At 48.9% G+C, this 24,340-nt stretch overlaps 1 protein-coding gene across 1 annotated transcript; it reads left to right on the top strand.

Moving 5' to 3' along the window:
• The first annotated feature begins 318 nt into the window (after positions 1 to 318).
• Positions 319 to 2,425, top strand: LOC136536595 (uncharacterized). The gene is made up of 5 exons (XM_066528836.1): positions 319 to 632; positions 842 to 1,268; positions 1,443 to 1,592; positions 1,675 to 1,924; positions 2,334 to 2,425. Exons 1-5 carry the CDS (start codon positions 319 to 321, stop codon positions 2,423 to 2,425), a joined length of 1,233 nt encoding a protein of 410 aa, XP_066384933.1.
• Positions 2,426 to 24,340: the final 21,915 nt, after the last annotated feature.

Genomic DNA, 24,340 nt, shown 5'->3' on the forward strand with positions numbered 1-24,340 from the left:
CCTTATTTGCGTTTGCCATTCCTATAGGGGATGAGGGATGTGCAAGCCTCCCCGCCGCCCGTTCCCGAGGACGCAGAGCGGCGGGCGGAGAACAGGACGCATGCCGAGGCGTACAAGGAGCGGAAGGACGTCAAGGAGGTGAGGCGCAAGAGGAAGAGCCTTGAGCGTGATGAGCTGGAGAAACGTCGCCGGCAATAGAGGCACGACGGTCTCCCGGTGGAGCCATCTCTGTCATTGTCATCGATGGATTCTTCGAGCGATGACGACGAGAGCGAGGCAGGGTGGGGTCCCCTAGATGACCTCCCTGACGTCAGGAAGATGGCGCCCGGGGCGTCGGCGACCGGCCTGGCGTCTCTAGGAGGAGGAGCAGAGGACGCCTTGAGGCTGGCGATCGCCCGCCCTAGGGCCGAGGCTGACACGCCCGAGATACGGGCGTCGGGGAAGTACGCCATCAGCCCGATGGGCTCGATGGCGGGGGCGACCCGATCGCCTTCGCAGAGGGTCGAGGAGGCGTTGGAGTCCGGCGAGGGCCGGCCGGTACCAGCGGACACGAGGGCCGTGCCACCGCCACCACCACCGCCGTCGTCAAGGATGAGGGACGCGGTGCGGAAGCTATTGTGTCCCCGTTCAAGGTAAGTGTTTTGTCAGTGGAGTTTGCAGCATCTCCCACTCGTTCTTTGGTCGTATGCTGACCTCGTGAGTGGTTTGTCTTCAGCCGGAAGCGTTAGGCGGAAGCACCCACCCTGGCACCACTTAAGGCGCTCAAGGTGAGCCCTAGCTCCACCGCTCGATGGGTGGTGGACGCGTAGGCCGCCATACAGCGTGGCGCGGCATCGGCCAGGGCCGACCCGAAGGAGCCGGTCGCCCAAGGAGAGGCTACCGAGGCGGCCACAAAGCAGGCGGGGGAGGAGGCGCCTACGCCCCGCGAGGCCGAGGCCCTCGAGTCAGGTGAAGACGAGGCGCCTTCAATCGCTGAGGCCATCGAGGGCGAGGTCGAGGCCCCTAGGACCTCCGAGGCTAAGGTGGCGGAGGCCAGGGCTTCCAGGGCTTCCAAAGCCAAGGTAGCGGACGCCAGGGCTCCCAGGACCACCGAGGCCGAGGTGGCAGAGGCTGGAGCTCCCGGGACCACCGAGGCCAAGGTGGCAGAGGCCGGCTTGGGTGCAGCGGAGCCAGCGGCCCACGATGCGGAGACGGAGGCGAGGCAAGCTTCGGTACTGCCCCCGGTCCAAGACCCGCCACCGTCACAGGAGAGCGCCCGGGAGGTGGAGGTTCATTCAATCTCCTCTGATGATACTTCCCAGGGGAAGGAGGTGGCGGGTGCCGAGGCAGCCAGCACCGCAGAGTAGCTAGCTCTGACTTCTGGCGAGGGGAGCTCGGCCCTCGTCCGGGTACGACCCGAGCCCCACGGGTGGGATAGCCCGCGTGTCTTATGGCGGAGCTAGGACGACCCTGAGGGGGAACCTCTGTTCGCCCTCGAGGACGTGGATGAGGGGAGGCACTGGGGCTCCTTTGAGCAATTCTGCCAGCTAGCGGAGCGGTTGCTGCGGACAACGCTGTCCGTCGTGGCTGACAACCTGCCCGGCGTTGCCCAGGTACGCGCTTTCCTTTCTCGTGCCGTGTCATCTTTTTCCTGAGTTTTCCTCGCAGTGCTTGATGTTTGTTCTACCTATCCAGGAGCTCGAGGCTCGGTCCCTCGAGAAGTCGATGTTCCTTCGGCGGGAGAGGGACGTCTGGGACCTGCTCCGGCAGCAGAAGGACCTGCTCGCTAATGCTAATGTGCTTCTGTCGGCGCGGAGCACGGTGGTGGAGGACCTCCACCTTCACTGTGCTGACATGAAGGCCGAGGTGGCCATGGCTCGGGAGCAGGCCGCCCCTTTGGCGGCACGGATCAAGGAGCTAGAGGAGGAGCTGACCCGGGTGGCCGGTGAGTAGGACACCTTAAGGTCCCAGGCCGAACAAGAGGCGGCCTCTGCCAAGGCCGTCACCGAACAACTGGAGGCGGAGCAGGGCGCGCACCGGCTGATGAAAGGTGCCCTGGCAGAGGCTATCAAGGTGGCCAAGGCCTCCCGGGTCGAGGCCTTAGCCTAGAAGGAAAAGGCCGAGGGTGAGTCCTGTTGAGCCGCACCCCTTGTTTTATTTGTTTTTCTTGCGTTCGACCCCTAACTCCCTGATGTGACATAGAGCTGGAGAGGGAGGCTTCTAGGGCGGCCGAAGCCTCTTGGGTTGAGGTCCAAAACTGGAGGGAGAAAGCCGAGGGTGAGTCTCATAGGCTTGCGCCCCTGTTCGGCTTGTTTTCTTTCATGCTTAACCCCATCCTGCCTGTCTTGGCGTAGGGTTGGAGAAGGAGGTCACCCGGGCAGCTGAGGCCTCTGTCGCAGTGCAGGCGGTGCTCGAGGCCGAGATCCAGGAGCACAACACGCTATAGAGCACTGTCCGTACCGCCTGCGAGGCCCTGGAGGTCGGGGGGTCAAGTTGGGCAGCTCCCTCGGGAGCCGCTTGATCGCGTTGAGCGGCCGAGTCCACGAGTGGCTCTGGGGGGCGCTGCAAACGAGCATCAAGCGTGCCCTGGCCATCGTCTCCTCGCACTACGCCGGCATCGACCTTGAGGCCATCAGCGACGGTTACATCATGGCTGAGGATGACGAGAAGGACGAGGAGGAGGTCATGAAGCTGGTGGAGGCGGTTGAGGCCCCTGGCACGGTGAAAGCTCTAGTTTGGTTTTGGTGAATTGATGAAACCCTAAGTGCTAACCTAGTTTATCAAGTGATCATGAGATAGATAGCACACTCCAAGTGATGAAGCAAATGAAGATCATAGCATGATGATGTTGATATCATAATGATGATCAAGTGCTTGGACTTGGAAAGAAGAAAGAGAAAAACAAAAAGATCAAGGCAAAGGTATAAACCATAGGAGCTATTTTGTTTTTGGTGATCAAGACACTTAGAGAGTGTGATCACATTTAGGTTTGATAGCTGTACTATAAAGAGGGGTAAAACTCGTATCGAAATACGGTTATCAAAGTGCCACTAGATGCTCTAACCCATTGCATATGCATTTAGGATCTAGTGGAGTGCTAACACCCTTGAAAATGTTTGTGAAAATATGCTAACACATGTGCACAAGGTGATACACTTGGTGGTTAGCACACTTGAGCAAGGGTGAAGAGAACGGAGGAGATGCCAGTGTCGGTCAAGTGACCGGACGCTGGATCCAAGAGCACCGGACGCTGACTGCCTACGTACGGTCGCACTGACTTGGCGGTACAGTGGCTAGGGTTTCCCACCGGACGCTGGGCTGTGTCCGGTCTAGGTGGATCGGACGCGTCCGGTCGAGGAAAACTGGTTTTAGACCCTTACTGTACTCGATCGTACGCTGGGGCTTCAGCGTCCGGTCAGTTTTACCGGAGCGTCCGGTCAGCTTCGTAGCCATTGAAATCTGACAAACAACATTTGAAGCCAGTGACACATGGCGTCCATCAGTGGACCGAACGCTGAGTCCAGGGTCCGGTCAGTTGGACCAGTGTGTCCGGTCAGAGTGCAGTGTGCCCAGTGAAGGGGTACAACGGCTCTATTTAGTGGGGGCTTCTATTTAAGCCCCATGGCCGGCTATGGCTCATAATTTTGGGCATTTTCTTTGATATAGCAACCTTGTGAGCCTAGCCAAAGTCCACCCACTCATCACCATCATTGATTCATCATCATAGTGAGATTGGGAGTGATCCAAGTGCATTGCTTGAGTGATTGCATCTAGAGGCACTTGGTGTTCGTGTTTCACTGTGGATTTCGCTTGTTACTCTTGGTGGTTGCCGCCACCTAGACGGCTTGGAGCAGCGAGGATCGTCGAGCGGAGGGTGGTGATTGTCTCTGGCTCCGATCGTGGTGATTGTGAGGGGTTTTTGACCTTTCTCCGGCGGAGTGCCAAAAGGTACTCTAGTGGATTGCTCGTGGCTTGTGTGATCCTCATCTTGTGTTGGTTGTGCGGCACCCTATTGAGGGTTTGGCGTGTGATGCCAATTAGCGCGTGAACCTTCAAGTGAGTGAATCGCCACAACGAGGACTAGCTTGCCGGCAAGCAAGTGAACCTCGGTAAAAAATCATTGTGTTCATCCTTTGATTCCGAGATGATTGGTCTTCATTGTTATCCACACTTGTGATTGATTGGTTCATACATCTACACGGCGGTATAACCTTCTTGCCTACTCTTTACATTACCGCAAACTAGTTGTCAAGCTCTTTAGTGTAACTAGTTGTGAGAGCTTGTTAGTTTGGTTAGTGTGGCTCTTTAGTTAGCTTTTGAGAGCACACTAACTTAGTGTAATGATATAGCTATTGAGTGGATATACTCCATCTAAACTAGAATTGTGGTAGGTGGCTTGCATTTTGGTAGGCTAGCGCAAAACTCGCTTCGCCTAATAATTGTCTAATCCTTTTGTTAAGTGTTGTTATAGAAATTTTATTAGGCTATTCACCCCCCCTCTAGCCATTAGGACCTTTCAAGTGGTATCAGAGCCGAGGTCACCATTATTTGAGGCTTAACAACCTTCGGTGTTAAAATGGCTCAAATCAACAACACTAAGAAGCCACCCCAATTCTATGGCTCCAACTATCCTTATTGGAAGGCTAAGATGACAACATATATCAAGTCAATTAATAGGAAGATTTAGAAGGTGGTAGAAACAAAAATTGAGATAGAAGATGAAGAGGCTCCCACCGCCGCCGAAGAATTGCTACTCCAAAACAATGACATTGCTCTTAGTGCCATCCATGATGCTTTGGATGAGAGAACATTTGAGCAAATCAAGAACATTGAGAGAGCTCATGAGGCATGGAAGAAATTGGAAGAATCATTTGAGGGCACCAAGGCAATCAAGGGTGCAAAGGCATACATTCTCAAGGATAAATTTGCTAGTTTCAAGATGAAGGAAGATGAGAGTGTGCCAGACATGTTCCATCGGATGGAAGTGATTGTAAATGATCTCAAGGCACTTGGTGAGAAGATAGAGGACAAGGAGTTCTCAAACAAGTTCTTGAGATGCCTACCCTTAAGATTTGGTACATTGGTCACTATTCTAGTAAGGAGTGGTTTGGACACCATGACACCAAACCAAGTCTTGGGAGATATCATGACCGATGATGCCTATAGAGATGATGATGAGAAGGAAGAAAAGAGGGAGAAGAAAGATGAGAAGAAGGAAGACAAGAAGAAGAGTGTGGCATTCAAAGCCACATCATCCAAGGGCAAAGCAAAGCAAGAAACATCAAGTGAGGATGATGATTCATGGGATGATAGTGATGATGAGAAGATGGCTCTCTTTGTCAAGAGGTTTGGCAAGTTCATGGTGAAGAAAGGCTACCGTGCAAGAAGAAAGAAGTCTTCATCCAAAAACAAAGATGAGTCAAGAAGATGCTTCAAGTGTGGAAGCAAAGATCATCTTGTTGCTCAATACCCATATAATAGCGACAATGATGATGACAAGAAGAACAAGAAGAAGGACAAGAAAGAAATGAAGGAGAAGAAGAACAAGACATTCTTCAAAAAGAAGAAGGGTGGATCATATGTGGTCACTTGGGATAGTGATGCTTCCTCAAGTGATGATGATGATGATAGTGATGATCACAAGACCACCAAGAAGAAGGTTCTTGCAAGTATAGCAATCAATGAGAAGCCTTCTCTTTTCGACTCTCCATCATGCTTCATGGCTAAGGCCACTAAGGTACAAACTTGTGATGATGGAAGTGATAATGAACATGATAGTGATAGTGATAATGATGATGATGAACCTACTAAAGATGAATTAATTGATATGCTAGAAGATGCTAGAGAACACTTTGACATCTCAAGAAGGGAATGCAAAAGCTTGCGTAAGGAACTAAAAGCCCTTAAGCAAGCATTTGAGGAGCTCAATGCATCTCATGAGAGGCAAGAGGATGCCCATGAGAAGCTTTGCAAGGCTCACAAAAAGCTTGAAAAGGCTCATTCCTCTCTACTTGATGAGCAAAATAAAAAGAAGCATATTGAAACTTGCAATGTAGGTTTAACTTGTGATATAATTGATGGATCATTATCTATGCCTATCATTATTCCTCCACCTAACCCTTCGGGTAGCACTTCCACTTCTACTTCATCTAGTAGTGATGGTCTCACTTGTGATACCTCACTAGTGGTTGAGAATGAAAACCTCAAGAAGGAAGTAACTAAGCTCACTCACACCTTGGCTAAGGCTTATGGTGGTGAGGACCGCTTGCTTATGGCCTTGGGTAGCCAAAGAGCTTCTCTCTACAAAGAGGGATTGTGCTATACCCCCAAGAAAGGCAAGGCGGCCTTTGCTCCTCACAAGACAAGTTTTGTGAAGAACAATGGTCGGTTTTACACTAGTTGCAAGCAAGTTGGTCATAGAGAGCATGAATGCACCAACAAAAGCAAAAATGCTAATGTATCCTCCATTAAGCTTAATTCTTCCTATATGCTTGTTAAGGGTACAAATGGTGTGAAGGCTAAGTTCATTGGCAAACCATGGATGGGCTCAAAGAAGAAAGTCATTTGGGTGCCAAAGAGCTTGGTTACTAACCTTCAAGGACCCAAGCAAGTTTGGGTACCTAAAAAGAATTGATCTTCTTTTGTAGGTCAATTACAAAGCTGGAGGAAGGCATTGGGTTCTTGATAGTGGGTGCACTTAACACATGACCGGTGATGCAAGAATGTTCAACTTAATCAACACCAATGGCAATGATGGTTATGATAGTATCACATTTGGTGACAATGGCAAAGGCAAGGTCAAAGGGCTTGGTAAGATTGCAATATCCAATGACATGAGCATATCCAATGTGTTGCTAGTAGAGAGCTTGAATTTCAATTTGCTATCCGTGGCACAATTATGTGATCTTGGATTCAAATGCATATTTGGGATAGATGATGTAGAGATCATAAATGTAGATGGCTCTAACTTGATCTTCAAAGGCTTTAGATATGAGAATCTATACTTGGTTGATTTCAATGCTAGTGAAGCTAGATTATCTACATGCTTGTTCACTAAGTCTAGCATGGGTTGGTTATGGCATAGAAGGCTTGGTCATGTTGGAATGAAACAATTGAATAGATTGATTAAGCATGACTTAGTTAAAGGCTTGAAAGATGTTGTGTTTGAAAAGGATAAGCTTTGTAGCTCTTGTCAAGCCGGCAAACAAGTTGGAAACACCCATCCTAAGAAAAGCATGATGATCACTAGTAAAGCGTTTGAGTTATTGCACATGGACTGTTTGGGCCAACACAATACACAAGTATCGGTGAAAACAAATATGGCTTTGTGATAGTGGATGACTACACTAGATACACATGGGTATTCTTTCTAGTGGATAAAAGTGATGTATTTGCAATATTCAAATTATTTGTCAAAGGCATTCACAATAAGTTTGAAACAACCATCAAGAGAGCTAGAAGTGACAATGGTAGTGAGTTCAAGAGCACTAGAATTGATGAGTTGTGTGATGAATTTGGAATTAGACATCAATTCTCGGCCAAGTACACACCCCAATCAAATGGCCTTGTTGAGAGGAAGAATAGAACACTTATTGATATGGCAAGGTCTATGCTTAGTGAGTACAATGTGAGTCAATCTTTTTGGGCCAAAGCTATCAACATGGCTTGCTATTATAGCAACCGCCTCTATTGTCATCCATTGAAAGAGAAGACACCATATGAGCTCTTGAATGGTAGAAAACCCAATATTGCATATTTTCGGGTCTTTGGTTGCAAATGCTATATCTTGAAGAAAGGCACAAGATTGGGCAAGTTTGACAAGAAATGTGATGAAGGATTCCTACTTGGTTACTCCACTACAAGCAAAGCATATAGAGTTTGGAATTTAGATAGTGGTACTCTTGAGGAGGTTCATGATGTTGAATTTGATGAAACCAAGGGTTCATAAGTAGAGAATGAGAACTTAGAAGATGTTAGATGCATTCAACTTTCAAATGCCATGAAGAACATGGATATTGGTGAATTGAGGCCTAGGCAAGTGATTGATGATGAAGATGATCAAGTGCAAGTGCTCTCCAACTCAAATGTGCAAGATGATACAAATCAAGCTAGTGCAAGTGACTCTCATGACATTGATCAAGATCAAGTGGCTAGTACATCATCTCAACCCAATGATCTAGCAAGTGCAAGCAATCAAGTTCCATTGCTCCAACCAACAAGTATTGCAAGAGATCATCCTTTGGATACAATCATTGGTGATATTTCAAGAGGTGTGCAAACAAGATCAAGATTGGCATCATTTTATGAACACTTCTCATTTGTGTCATCCATTGAACCAAAGAAGATAGATGAAGCTTTGAAGGATGTTGATTGGGTGAATGCTATGCATAAAGAATTGAACAACTTTACAAGAAATCAAGTATGGGAATTAGTAGAGAGACCAAAGGGACACAATGTGATTGGAACCAAATGGGTCTTTAGAAACAAGCAAGATTAAGATGGGATAGTAGTAAGGAACAAAGCAAGATTAGTAGCGCAAGGCTATACTCAAGTTGAAGGTCTTGACTTTGGAGAAACATATGCCCCGGTTGCTAGATTGGAAGCAATAAGAATCTTGCTAGCCTATGCTTGTGCCCACAACATCAAGCTCTATCAAATGGATGTTAAGAGTGCATTTCTCAATGGCTACATCAATGAAGAAGTATATGTTGAGCAACCTCCCGGTTTTGAAGATGACAAGAAGCCCAACCATGTGTACAAGTTGAAGAAGGCTTTGTATGGTTTGAAGCAAGCACCTAGAGCATGGTATGAGAGATTAAGGGATTTCCTACTCTCTAAAGGGTTCACAATGGGCAAGGTTGACACCACTCTATTCATCAAGAAGATTGGAAAAGATCTATTTGTATTGCAAATCTATATTGATGACATCATATTTGGATCAACAAATCAAGAATTTTGTGATGCGTTTGGAAGGATGATGGCTAATGAGTTTGAGATGTCCATGATTGGAGAATTGAGTTACTTTCTTGGTCTTCAAATTAAGCAATTGAAGAATGGTACTTTTGTGAGTCAAGGCAAGTATATCAAGGACATGATCAAGAAGTTTGGCATGAGTGATAGCAAAGTCATTAGCACACCAATGGGAACAAATGACAACTTGGATAGTGATGCAAGTGGAAATATGGTGGATCAAAAGTTGTATCGGTCTATGATTGGAAGCCTACTCTATATGACCGCATCAAGGCCGGATGTCATGTTTAGTGTATGCATGTGTGCAAGATTTCAAGCCTCACCAAGAGAAAGTCATTTGAAGGCTACAAAAAGGATATTGAGGTACTTGAAGCATACACCAAATGTTGGCTTGTGATATCCCAAAGGAGCAAAGTTTGAGCTAGTTGGTTACTCCGACTCGGATTATGCGGGATGCAAGGTTGAAAGAAAAAGCACATCGGGCACATGTCAATTGTTGGGAAGATCACTTGTTTCATGGTCATCAAAGAAGCAAAATAGTGTTGCATTATCAACCGCTGAAGCCGAATACATATCCGCCGGTAGTTGTTGTGCACAAATTCTTTGGATGAAGGCCACCTTGAATGACTTTGGAATTAAGTTCAAGAAAGTGCCATTGCTATGTGACAATGAGAGTGCAATCAAGCTAACCAACAATCCGGTGCAACATGCAAGAACAAAGCACATTGATGTCCATCACCATTTCATAAGAGATCACCAACAAAAAGGGGACATTTGCATTGAGAGTGTAGGCACCGAAGATCAACTTGCCGATATATTCACTAAGCCATTGGATGAGAAAAGGTTTTGCAAGCTAAGGAATGAGTTGAACATATTGGATTTCTCAAATATGTGTTGATGCATCCCCCACTCATATGACATGCCTCTCCTTCGAGCAATCCAAGGTAAAAGTTGATTGGTATAGCATACATCCTTGCTAAGGACATGATTAGTGCATCTAGTCACATTTTCAATTTTATTAGGACCCTTCAAGTGGTTCTATTTTATTAGGCTCATTCATGAAAATCAAATGATTTTGATGTCTATATGGTATCACTATTGCTTCTATGCTTGACTTGATCTAGTGATGGCATATGACATGTTTATGGGCTTGTAAACCTAGTGTTTAATCTAGAAAATGAACTATAAGTGTTTAACTCAACATGGTACAAGATAACCCTTATTTAGAGGTGTGAAGAAGCTTGTCCTTGGATCAAACCGAGTTAAATATCTTTGGCAAATGATCTAGATTAGACCAAATTTGGGAAAATTATCCTCACCCCATTGATTGACATTGGTAATCTCGACCCTACAAGTAATACTATCTATATTTTGAACCTTTGTGGTCATTGATGACAAAGGGGGAGAGAAACAAAGATAGTAGCAAAGATAGTGAAAAAGGGGAAGAAATATCATAAAGGAAGTGAAACATAAAGATATCTTGATATATGACATAGGGGGAGAGATATGACAAAGGAAAGGGATCAATTAAAATTTTGAGCACACAAGTAGGGGGAGCAAGCTCATGAACTTGGATGATGCATTTGAATGTGCATTTTATATGTTTGTTTGCATGGCATAAGTATTAAATTTAAACATCCATGCTTGTGTAATGTATGTTAGTTGTAAGATTGAATGATGAAATGAAATCACTAGATAACTTTCATTCCCAAGTAAGTCTTTACAAGTGGTATCTTTCAAAGTATGTTTCCAAGTGATATTGAGCTAACCATGGTGCTAAGGATGGTATAATGGTGCACTCCGATTGGTATCACGCTTCAAAGGTCCATCTTTTATACCTTAGCATCATTTGGTAGACATTGACTCCTATATTTCCTATCTAATCATATGTGCAAGCTACAATCCAAACTCTTAGCACATATGTAGGGGGAGCAATTGCTACCATTTGGGGTTCATGAAACTTGTCCATATCCTTTTACACATGGTAAATATGCTTGGGCAAGCAACATGGATTCAATTGAATTTTAATTCATATCTTTGTATAAGGGTTGTCATCAATTACCGAAAAGGGGGAGATTGAAAGCTTTAGTTTGGTTTTGGTGAATTGATGAAACCCTAAGTGCTAACCTAGTTTATCAAGTGATCATGAGATAGGTAGCACACTCCAAGTGATGAAGCAAATGAAGATCATAGCATGATGATGTTGATATCATAATGATGATCAAGTGCTTGGACTTGGAAAGAAGAAAGAGAAAAACAAAAGGCTCAAGGCAAAGGTATAAACCATAGGAGCTATTTTGTTTTTGGTGATCAAGACACTTAGAGAGTGTGATCACATTTAGGTTTGATAGCCGTACTATAAAGGGGGGGTGAAACTCGAATCGGAATACGATTATCAAAGTGCCACTAGATGCTCTAACCCATTGCATATGCATTTAGGATCTAGTGGAGTGCTAACACCCTTGAAAATGTTTGTGAAAATATGCTAACACATGTGCACAAGGTGATACACTTGGTGGTTAGCACACTTGAGCAAGGGTGAAGAGAACGGAGGAGATGCCAGCGTCGGTCAAGTGACCGGACGCTAGATCCAAAAGCACCGGACGCTGACTGCCTGCGTCCGGTCGCGCTGACTTGGCGGTATAGTGGCTAGGGTTTCCCACCGGACGCTAGGCTGTGTCTGGTCTAGGTGGACCGGACGTGTCCGGTCGAGGAAAACCGGTTTTAGACCCTTACTGTACTCGACCAGACGCTGGGGCTTCAGCGTCCGGTCAGTTTTACCAGAGCGTCCGGTCAGCTTCGTAGCCGTTAAAATCTGACAAACAGCATTTGAAGCCAGTGACACATGGCGTGCATCAGTGGACCGGACGCTGAGTCCAGGGTCCGGTCAGTTGGACCGCTGCGTCCGGTCAGAGCGCAGTGTGCCCAGTGAAGGGGTACAACGGCTCTATTTCGTGGGGGCTTCTATTTAAGCCCCATGGCCAGCTATGGCTCATAATTTTGGCCATTTTCTTTGACATAGCAATCTTGTGAGCCTAGCCAAAGTCCTCCTACTCATCTCTATCATTGATTCATCATCATAGTGAGATTGGGAGTGATCCAAGTGCATTGCTTGAGTGATTGCATCTAGAGGCACTTGGTGTTCGTGTTTCGCTACGGATTTCGCTTGTTACTCTTGGTGGTTGCCGCCACCTAGATGGCTTGGAGCAGCGAGGATCGTCGAGTGGAGGATGGTGATTGTCTCCGGCTCCGATCGTGGTGATTGTGAGGGGTTCTTGACCTTTCCCCGGCGGAGCGCCAAAAGGTACTCTAGTGGATTGCTCGTGGCTTGTGTGATCCTCATCTTGTGTTGGTTGTGCGGCACCCTATTGAGGGTTTGGCGTGTGATGCCAATTAGCGCGTGAACCTCCAAGTGAGTGAATCGCCACAACGAGGACTAGCTTGCCGGCAAGCAAGTGAACCTCGGTAAAAAATCATTGTGTTCATCCTTTGATTCCGAGGTGATTGGTCTTCATTGTTATCCACACTTGTGATTGATTGGTTCATACATCTACACGGCGGTATAACCTTCTTGCCTACTCTTTACATTACCGCAAACTAGTTGTCAAGCTCTTTAGTGTAACTAGTTGTGAGAGCTTGTTAGTTTGGTTAGTGTGGCTCTTTAGTTAGCTTTTGAGAGCACACTAACTTAGTGTAGTGATATAGCTATTGAGTGGATATACTCCATCTAAACTAGAACTGTGGTAGGTGGCTTGCATTTTGGTAGGCTAGCGTAAAACTCGCTTTGCCTCATAATTGTCTAATCCTTTTGTTAAGTGTTGTTGTAGAAATTTTATGAGGCTATTCACCCCTCCTCTATCCATTAGGACCTTTCACACGGCACTGGCCAGGTTGTTCAAAGAGGAGGTGGTTCCTCCTACACTGACCGCCGACGCTGTCGACCCGGTGTTTTGACCTGGGCCAAAGGGGCCATGTAAATATATTATGACTTACATCATTGTACCATAACGCTCGTGGCCGTCAAGGCCTTTTAAAGTACTTGTGTGTATATGCTTTTTAATCGTTTTTATTGTATTTCCGAGCCTCTGCCCTCTGCCTCGTCTTTGAACATATCTCTTGTAAAAAACTTCCTCAGAGCCTAAGCTGCCCTTTGGGCAAAAGGTGGTGAGGGAGTTGCCGTAGCCCAGAGGCGTAGGTCGTCTCGCGGCTCGGCCAACCTTTTGGCCCTGAGATAGACTTTTAGTCCTTAGGTTTTTTACAATCGATTTATCAGAGTACGCGAGAGAGTTTGGCGTAGAAATTTTTTCAAAAAACGACTAAAAACGGTGTCTGGGACTTAGGGGGGGTCCCCCCCTTCTAGCACCCGAGGGAGGCTTGGTTCTGCAGAGGCAGAGCCGAGTCTTGTTTGAGCCCCGCGGTGGGCACCTCTGCAGAGGTAGAGCTGAGTCTCCCTTATAGCGTTATCGTAACGCCGATCCCCCATCGATGGGGGGGGGGGGTTTCTCAAAAAATTAGAACAACTAAAGAACGCTTCTTTATTGTATTTGGAGAAACAATGTATATAATGCTTGGAAATTTAAGGGTAGAAGCGACGTAGCTGTTCTATGTTCCAAGCGTTGGTGAGGATTTCACCCTTCTCGCCGGCGCCCTTATCATCGTTGGGGAGCCCGAGCTTGGTGTAGTAACGCTAGAGCATGGTGCACTCTTCGAGGGTGTGCTTCACCGGGCTCTGGTGGTAAGGGCAAGGCTTCTTAAGTATGTCATCGAAGAGCCCGGGGCCTCTAGCGAGGCCTCGGGGATTCTTGCGATCTGCGGCCACGACTAGATCGGCCTCGAGGACCTCCCGCTTCCCCTGGCGACCCTTTTTCTTTTTTCTTGGGGAGGTGGGGGCCAAGGCCCCGGGGGCCTCGTCCCTCCGCTTCCCCTTGGCATCGTTGTCGGGGAAGATGGCCCCGATAGCCTCTTCGCCCGAGGCGAAGTTGGTGGCGATGTCGAGGAGCGCGGCCGCCGTGGTCGGTATGTTTCGGCCTAACTCTCGGACTAGGTCTCGACAGGAGGTGCCAGAGAGGAATGCCTGGACAATTTCTGAGTCGCCGACACGGGGCAACTCGGTGCATTGCTTGGAGAAGCATCGGATGAAGTCTTAGAGAGACTCATCCGGCCTCTGGCGACAGCTCTTGAGGTCCTAGGAGTTCCCGGGGCGCACGTATGTGCCCTAGAAATTCCCGACGAAGACCTTTACCAAGTCACGCCAGTTGTTGATCTGCAAGGGAGGGAGGTGTTCGAGCCAGGCTCGCGCCGAGTCTGACAGGAACAAGGGGAGGTTGCGGATGATGAGCAGGTCATCATCCGCGCCGCCTAACTGACAAGCCAGGCAGTAATCGGCCAGCCACAGCTCGGGGTTGGTCTCGCCGCTGTACTTTGAGAGGTTGGCCAGTTGCTGAAACCGGACCGGGAAGTGGGCGCCGCGGATGGCCTTGCTAACGACTCAAGGGCCAGGTGGCCCAGAAGAAGGACTGCGGTCCTCCCCACTGTCGTAGCAACCGCCTCGGTGCGGGTGGTAGCCTCAGGCAGGCCCATCGTTGTCGTGGCGTTGTCGTCTGCTGACCACATCGTGGTCGCCTTGTGCCTCGCGTCGATCGCTGAGGCGATCGTGCACCGAGGGGGCCTTGTTGGCTTTTGGTGCCCGAGCAGGCTCGAGATGAACCGAGACCTCTCTATCCTATCGAGGCGGTGCCGTGGGTAGTTCCAAGGTGCCCCCGCGCCGTCGAGAGGTGGAACTTTCGGCCTGCTGTACCGCGGTGGTCTCGAGGAGGTCTCGAAGCTCACCATGGACCCATCGCCCCTCTGAGGTAGAGGGCTCGGGCATTGTCTGGAGTAGCATCGCTGCTACCGCGATGTTCTAGCTAGCGCGATTGAAGATAGGGGGTTGCTCGCCCCCTTCGTCGTTGTTGATGCGGTGGTTGACATCGCGAGCCCTCCGCCGGGCTGCTCCGCCATCACCGCGACCCCGCTGCTCTTGCTCAAGAGTGTCTCAGAGCTGCTACAGAAGGAGTTGGTCTTGTTCGACCTTGGCTTGAAGCTCATGGAGCTGCTCCAGGTCTATGCATCGAAGTTCCTCGAGGGTGGGGTTCTCGTTCCGCGCCGTCGGGGGCTCGATGCGTGAAGGTGTGGCGTCGCCTGCCCCTTCGTCCTCATCGCCCGCGCTCGGCATCCTGACCTCGACGTTGAAGCACTCATGAGTGGGATCATAAGTGCCTTCGTCATCGGAGTCGGAGTAGCCGAAGCAGTAGTCGCTCGCGGCCATGAAGCAGCGCATGGCTTTAGGTCACGAAGCCCGGAGAAGTCCACTCCGGCCCATGCCTCGTCCTCCTCCGAGGAGTCAGCGTGGGTGTGGGTTGAGGTTGTGGCGATGAGGTCGAGGGCAAAACGTTGGTGGTGTCCTGGGGGCTCTGCGTGAGCGGAAGCATAGGCGGAAGCGTAGGCGGCGGTGGCATTGCCCAACCCGAAGGGGTACGGGGATGGTGTCGTCGCTGGGCTCCGCTCCGCCGGAGTCGACTCCTCAGGAGGTGGCAGGGCAGAGCTTGATGACGGGGCATTGCTGCGCGCCACCGACGTCTTTCCCTTGCCCAAGCTTAAGCTAGACAGGTCCCCAGCCAGGGACTCTGTACCAACAGCCGGGTATGGGATACTGCTGGAGCGCGGTGCGTCACCCTGAGCTCACGCGGTGTCAAGGTGGCCCCGCCTACGTCGTGCCTGGCGAGCGTGATGAGCGCGGCAGCCCAGGCGCCACCTGCGCCTGGGCTGCTGGTGCGTGATGTCGTCGTCTATCGATGGGGCTCTGGGTGGGAGGAGTACCATATCGTACTCATATCCTAGAGACATGAACTCTAGGCTCCCGAACTAGATCAGCATGCCGAGACACAGTGGTCGCACGGGGTCTGCCATCCGGAACTTGTTGGGATGATTAAGCTGACACGCAGTATCTCCCCTACATGGCGCGCCAACTATCGGTGTTTTGGACCGGCGAGCCCTCAACCGACTAGTAAAAATGTACTGCGTGTCCTTAATCCCGGATGGTGATGCAAAAAGACACAAGGTTTATACTAGTTCAGGCAATAGGTGCCCTACGCCCAGTCTGAGGGAGCGATCTTGTATTCCTTGCACTGAGGTGCTTGTAGTAGGGGCTTACAAGTTGGGCGAGAGAGGGTGCTAGTCCCAGGTCTCTGCGTAGAGTGGCATGGGTTGCTTGAGATGTTGATCTCTTGCAGTGAGGAAGCGTGCGTGTTACAGAGCGTTGTGCGTTGCTTGCACGTGTGTCTCTCTAGAAGCGGCCCTGGTTACTCCCTTTTATAGTCGAAGGGAGGCACAGGGGCGGTACATGTATTTGCTACATGGCGTTTTGTGAGCAGAGGCGGTATGTCCGAGCCCTGTAGCTCGTCACTGTGGCGGCATGGTAGGTGGAGCGGCCTTGTCCTCGGTGCACTGGAGCGACGCGCCGGTCACGCCTGATCCTGTGCGACGTGGGAGCTCCTGTGGTGGCAGTCGCGCCTTCTTCTGTTGGAGGCGTGCTGGTCACTATATGTTTGACCGGCGCGGAGTGCCGAGGCTGGGTAGATGCGACGGCGTGGGTGTGCTGACTCCGAGGATACAGGAGCTTGGCCCTGTGCACGACGTGGGAACTCCTGCAGCTTGACGCAGGGTATGGCGCGTACTGCGGACGACGTGCCGGTCCCAGAGTGCTGACAATGTAGAGAGCCGAGGCCCAGTTGGTGCAGAGGCTGAACCATTGTGGGGGTCTCGGCGGGCGCGAGTCCCGAGGCTACAGGAGCCCGGAAGCGGATAGCCGAGGCTCGGAGGGAGCAGTTGGTCTTGTGCGTCGATTCTGAGGCTACAGGGACCTGGACTTGACTTTCCACGCCGCGCTGTCCTTGGAGCAGGGGTTAGGCAGCACAGTGCAGCACGGGTGTCAGTCGTGGGCACAGCGCCGAGCACAGCGGCCGGTAACCTCTACCCCGTCCTGTCCCGGACGGCATGGCGTCGATGTGACTCCCGTCTCGTCGGCCACTCTGCTGTATCGTGCCATCGTTCGGCTGACGTCGCGGGAGTGGTTGGACGCGTTGGTTGGATGTGATGTCCCGTCAGAGAAGTCGGTCAAGGCGGCGGTGACGGGGTCGTTGCCGAGCCGGCCTCGAGCGAGTCGGTAACTGAGTGCTCGTCCGAGGCCTCGTGGCGCAGGGCCTCGGGCGAGGCGGAGAATCGGTACCTCGTCCGAGGCCTTGTGGCGTGGGGCCTCAGGCGAGGCGGAGAATCGGTACCTCGTCCGAGGCCTTGCGGCGTGGGGCCTCGGGCGAATCAGAGAATCGGTACCTCGTCCGAGGCCTTGTGGTATGGTTTTGGGCCGAGCCCGCTTCGGGCGAGCCCGGATATTTGTTCGAGGTGGGCCGGGCGGTCCAGCCAGGCCTCGGATGTGGCGGGTTCGCCTGCGGTTGTTTTTTGGTTGCGTTATTTACAAGGTCTAAGCAATTTTTCGGTTCTGGCTTAGGGTACCCTTTTTATGGTATCTGACAGTTAGATACAAAGGACCTAATAAATCTTATCCTAGATTGTGTTTTGCAAACCTAGGATGAACATCTACCTTTTTCTTTAGCTTTCAGCCTGCTCGGCTGCATTTTTTGCAGCATTGCTGCCGCAGCTATTGCTGCAAAACACTGTAACATGAACTAGCAAAAAGGTGGTGCACAGTGAACAGCCGTAGCCGCAGCCTTGGGAAGAAGTACTGCCGAGTAGTCCCTTTATTTGAGCTGCTCGCTTCTTGTGTCACATAACCTATCTATATATCGTTTACGTGTATCCCCACTAGACTCTGGTGTATTAATAATGATATAACAAATATACTAATTTATCAATACTCTTAATCATTGAGTCCTTGAGAATAAAAACACAGTACTCTAGAATACTCTCAGATGAAATATTACGACGTATTTCTGTGTGCCTGCAAAACCCATTTACTTGAGCATAAGAAATACCAACATCTTACCATATCAGTTATTGTTCCATTCTTACTTTGCACTAAACCATTTTGTAGTGGTGTTTCCTAGGCCACGGACTCATGCTTGATGCCTTGATCGTTACAATATTCATCAACTCTTGCATTCTTGACTTCATTTTCATTGTCACTCCTTACTTTCTTGATTTCTAGCTCAAGTTCTTTCTTCACTCTCTTGAAAAACACCTTGAATATGTTGAATGCGTCACTTTTGTCATCGAGAAAGGACACCTAACTGACTCTTGAGAAGTTGTCCACTATCACTAAGGGCGAACCGCAGCCCAGGCCATGGCCCTAGGCCCTAGTCGTAGTCCTTGTAATAAGGGAGCAGGTCTTCAGTTTTTGACCCATGGAGCAGCCAACACAAGCAGCTCAGGCAAGGAGTAGGGCAACAGAGCCGCTCGGCGCTCGCCTTGCTTGCTCGCGTCGCGAGACTCGCGACCGCCGCCGTCGCCCACGCTGCACCGCGCGTCCATGCCCAGCCAGCAGCCACCCACCGGCTACCGCGCCGAGCCTCGCCGGCTCGCCCCCTCCGGCCCTCTGCTCTGCGCTCTGCGGCCTCGCCCTCTCCGCTTTGCGCTCCGCGGCGGCGTGGTTGCTTCCTCCGCCGGCAGTCAATAGTCCGCACTCTGCAGGCATGTGTGGTGGTGCTATGGTCCGCGGCTACGGCTGCGGCTGCGGCTGCTATGAGTCGAGCAGGCCAAGTGCGCAACCACGCAAGCGGCAGGCTGCTTGCAGCAGGCCAGCAGCTCCCCTTCCGCCTCCATTTCTCCTCTAGAATATGCAGCAGAAATTTAAGGCTTTACGCTTCTTCCCCATTTTCCAACCTATCGAGTTTTAGTTTAATTGGATTGGAAGTTGAGTTATAAAATATATGCTTAAATGATTGCTCAATTTTGTACTGAAATTACATACTTGCTTGGTTGTTCATGTTCTATTGAATCATAATCATGATCAAATGATTGCTCGATTTTGTACAAAAGTTTCATACTTGTTCGTTTGTTCTATAAAACTACATACTACAAACCCGTTTGAAGAAATAAACTATTAGTAGTACTGTAGCAGTATACCTGTGGTACGTTCTCATTGCAAGATATACCCTGGCTCTTGGCTAATTTCTAGGTCCGCCACTGAATATCACCCAGCAATACTTGTTTCCACCTAATGCTCACACATGTGGTAGATTCAAATAAATTTATGTGCAACAACTTTAGTGGCCACGGAAGGCACAACGACTTCAACGCAGCCACGACGCTCCTCTTTCTCTACATGGCCATCCGAAAGCCCCCATCGTCGCCCCTCTCCGCTCTTGTCATCTACGTGCAGTGTGGTAGATTAGTAGTTGCTTTGATTGTGTTAAAAGAATTAGCTTATTTCTACCGTCATCATAAAACCGTTTTCTATCGTCACTACAAACACTTTTTGTATTAGTGTGCATGATGTCTTGCCACCATGGGCATACGTAGGCACGGGCAAAAAGAACAACACGGACACCAGTTGCAGGACGACACGAACAGGAGAAGACGCACACACACGCGCAAGTCTTACGATGTGTTCGGTTGATCTTATGAGAAGTGATTCTGCTGAAAGTCAACTAAACAAGTGAAACTTAAAGTTTTTTTCCGAAATAATTGCTTTCGTGTAGTACAATTTTGAAAGCATCTTGGACCCTACTATGGACTTTAGGCTTCCTATATTCTTTTAAATGCGCGAGAGAAAGCTTATTATGAGCGACGACGGCCTGTGGCGTTCTTTTTTCTTGTCTTTTTTTTTCGAGGAGTGTGTGTGCCGGTTCTTGAAGGCACAAGAGAAGTAGACGGGTGCAGGCTGTATGGGCCTCGACCCAAAGCAATGTCTGATTTTGCCCAAAACGTTACCCATGACCAATATTACGAGTAACTGATGCAAGATTGTCAATTAGATGCATTTTAATTTCTCATGTGTACAACCACATTTTGAATAATAAGAATGTGTACTATGAACATTTGACATTAGCCTACAGCAGCAGTCGTGTTTTTTTTTCGCTGCCGAACACCCTCTTACCAAAACTGAAAGTGAAACTATTTTTTTTCAGATCGAAAGCTGGAGAAACTCTTCCAAACATGTCTCCTTTCTTATTTGCACGGCCTGAAGCTTGGGTGGCCTCTGACTGAGGCCTCTTGAGGCTCAAACATGCAAAAGTACGAACAGCTAGCTTATTTTTGAATAATAGTACGTAGACGTGAACAAAGTTAACATGTGAATAATCATAAAAGTAAAGTAACATATGAACTATAAACTTCCAATATCCATTATTTTGTTTTGGCAATTATAAAGTGTGACTCCGTGTTGCTCACTCTTAATTAAAAAAGTATACTCGTATCCATCTTTTTCATACGTCGCCGATATGCTGATCTATAGATGCTAATGCTTTCTAGACAGAAGCCTTGAACGAGAAGGGTGACCAACGATATCGCCGACGGTGTGAAGCGGCTACATGAGCTGGGTGGTCCAAGACTCCAAGGTGATCATCAACTCACTTTATGAATTTAACACACTTTTTCGTGTACCCATATGAGAGACAGAGCGGCATGTTAAGACATGACGTGGGGTCTAAGACGAATCGTGATACATAACACGATTTTGTTTATTAAATCTCTGAGCTGTAAATTGTTTAGATGACCGCGTAACAAGCCGTAGGTTCCATTACAGTATAGGGACATATTTGCTAGTCTATTATACGGCCTTTGCTTGGTTTGGCAAGGTAACGATATACATACACCGCGTCATTTTGAAACACTTTGGACGCCAGACGGCAAGGTTATGGTAATGCTGGTTTAGGGCGTCCGTCTGTCTGGACAGATCACGTGACAACCAAGAAAAAAACGATGCGCGCAGTTGCAATTAGCATAGGCCCACACCGGTCCTTTCTGCGAGGCAGCGCATGAGAGAATGTCGTTTGGCGTGGGGTGCATGCGGCATGGGGGCAGCACATGGGAGCTCGCGCGGCCACTCGTTCGGGGCAGCGCATGCAGCCTCGCTCCGCGTGGGGTGCATGCGGCACGTGGGGCCTGTGCATGCACTGTGACCAGAGAGAGAAGGAGCGACAGAGAGAAGGAGCGAGCGGCCCGCATACTCCATGGCACCGCTCCATATGATTCATGCGTTTAGATGTATGTTTCATATGTTGTTTCATCCGGATATTGTATGCGTTTCATCTGGATGTTGTATATATATATGTTGCAATGGCTATACACGTACGTTGTAAGTGTATTTTCAAATGTTTCATCTGTTTTAGACGTATGTTGCAAATGTTTTATTTGGATGTTGCATATGTTTTAGTGGCTATAAACATCTATTGCAAGCGTCTATTCAAAATATTTCATCCTTTCAGACGTACGTATGCTGCAAGTGTGTTTATCTAGATGTTATATATGTTTCCGTTGTTATACACATATGTTGCAAGCGTATGTTACAAATATTTCACATGTTTGAGGCATATGTTGTAGAAGTGCTTCATGTTGCAACATACGTGTGCGACAAGCGAAGCGGCGCGTGGGTGGTCCCCACCTGCATGCGCATCAGTAGGTACGAGGCGCATAGCTGCATACGTAGGCGCACCAGCCAGGGGTGGATCAGGGGCAACAATTGCATGCAGCGGCAGACGGGGCAGGCTTAGCATCATGTGTGACAGGCGGGACGCGGGCGGACACGGGTGTCCGGACGCTAGCCACGCCCCGCGAGATTATGGCAGGCCACGGGCATCTGGAAGACGGTGAGATGGTCGTGCATCGGGTCACAGACAGTGTCGACACAGCCGTAAGTCCCGATCTCCGCCATGGAGCGTTTTATCCAGCGACAGCACGCCACCGACCTATCCAAGATGAACCTGACTTACCTGAGTCCCATCTCCTCTGGCAAGTGGCAACAATGGCACGGTTGCAGGGGAAGACTGAGGCAGCGGAGCTTCTTAATCGAAGGATAATAACGAACTAGGATGGCTTAAAAATTGAACTGGCCAGTAACGGATTACATGGTACAGTATAACAGTAACACATTGCCGGGCCACCTCCACCAACCAATCAACCAATCATACACGTTAATCCACCCCAATTTAACCCTAAACCCCAATACCTTCCAACCCAAGTGGACTGGTGTGCAGTCAAAATGGTATCGCTTCCCATCATTGATCTGATAATTATGTTACAAAATGGCGAACCAAACACCACCATAAACTGATCTACCCTACTAATTCACCATCCTTTTCTTTGCTAAATTAAACCCACCCAAAAAACAATCACCACTAAGGAGTCCACATACATCCACCCACAAAACACCAAGAAAAAACCCCACCTTTAAAACAAACTGTCCAGATCTATTCTGAGCTTTCTTTCTCCTTACTCACTCAGATCCAACGGTCCACGTCGTGTGTGTCAACCTCCTTCGTCCTCCGGCACCCAACAAAACCAGCCGCGTGCCGCCGCTATTCACGCGCCATACTCACGCCCACGATCCCCAGTGCTGCTCGCTCGCCAGGCCCGCAGGCTGATAGCGCTCACGCTCGCGCTCGCCAGGCCCGCTCGCTGCTACCGCTCACGCTCGCCGTCGCGCATTGCCGCCGGTGCACCGTCCACATCGCGATCGCGCTTGAAGTACCGGCCGTGGTCGCAGAGCGGACGCCCCACCATCGCCCTTCACCGGCCTGAAGGAGGTCTGAACGCAAGGAACATCGGGGACAGGCATTGGCGGATCCAGGGGGGCTGCAGCCCCCCCGGGAGAGTGATTTTGCATTGATATTACTGTAGAATTACTGTAGAAAAAACGTGATTTTATCATTAATCTTCGACATTTGTTCTAAATCTCTATTGATTAGCCCCCCCTGAGATGCTCATCCTGGATCCGCCACTGGGGACAGGACGGACGTGTTCGGCGGCCGGTGGAGTCAGGCGTCGGCCGAGCGCGTGCGCCGGTGGAGATCAGACGGCCAGCGGGTGGAGATCAGCCGGCGGCCGAGCGGGTGCGCGTTGGCAAGCAGGGGCGTGCAGTTTGGTGAGCGAGTTCACCCCTTTTACTACTGTCGCAGACCTCCAGTGCTCCGCCTGTTCATCTCTTTAATTAAGTGGTGAGCCAGTTTCTTTGTCAGATCAGATGCAACAGGATTGAGGCTTTTGCTACAGGTGGTCGATGCTTGTGATTGCTCCATTTGTTCGCCATTCAGAATTTCAGAAACAAATATATCTGCAAGAGTTAAATGCACATACAAGTATTTAAAATTGAAAAAAATGCACATACAAGTATTTAAAATTGAAAAAAAAATCACGGATTCTGTGCTTCTTTACATTATGATTTTGCAAGCTTTGCAACAGCAACGCTATCAAATCAAATTGACATACTTCTCTGAACTCTGAACTCTTTTGTTCTCCATGTCTGCAACTAGATTCCTCGCAGTCATTTCTACGCAGCTAATTGCCTGCGACGGGGCTTGTTAGCTATTCAGTGTCTTCACTAATTTAAAAAGGAGGATTCATTAGAGCATCTCCAACAATATCTTAAAAAATACTCCTAAAAACAGGTTTTTCAACCTTTGCAAAATATATTGGGAGACATAAAAAAGCTACAACTCCAACAGTTTTCAAAATCTCGTGTCCAAAAGATAGAAGGTAATTTTACACCAGGAATCCTAAATTATTGATAAATCACACTAACCATATTTACACTTTATTTCTCTCTCGTACATTTGCATCAGGAACCCTTTCCTACTTTTTTTCTTCCACATGTCATTCCACCTCCGGATTGGCACGACGATACGCGCGCTTAACTTTACGCGCATCGGGGTGGTTTTTTCCGAGTGCCAAAAGATTAGGAGGTGGGTTTTGGGAGTTGTTGGAGATGAGTGTTTTTTAATCTTGCCAAAATTCCTGGATTAGGAGACTGTTTTGGGTACTCTTGGAGATGCTCTTAGAATATAGATGGTTCTTCTAGCTTAGAAAAAAAGTTTCAGTTTTTAAACATATCTCTATCTGTCCATTTACCAAGGTGAAAATTTTGCATTTTGATTCTTTTTAGAACTATTTTTACAAATAGACCTCCGGGCAAACCTTTTTCAAAAATAGACCCAAAGCTCGGCATCATAGAAAGTGACGCCGAGGTAGTGGCTCGGCGTCATGTTAGATTACGCCTATGCAGTGCCACGTCAGCAAGGATGCTGGTCACCTTAGCCACGCTGGCAATAGGCCCCGGAAATCTCAGCGTTGGTCCACCTAACGCCAAGTCTTAGGCCTCGGCTAAGGTGACTAGGGTCCTTGCTGACATGGCACTGCATAGGCGTAATCTGACATGATGTCGAGCCTCATACATCGGCGT

Source organism: Miscanthus floridulus, chromosome 2 (assembly GCF_019320115.1).
Source record: "Miscanthus floridulus cultivar M001 chromosome 2, ASM1932011v1, whole genome shotgun sequence".
Lineage (NCBI taxonomy): Eukaryota > Viridiplantae > Streptophyta > Magnoliopsida > Poales > Poaceae > Miscanthus > Miscanthus floridulus.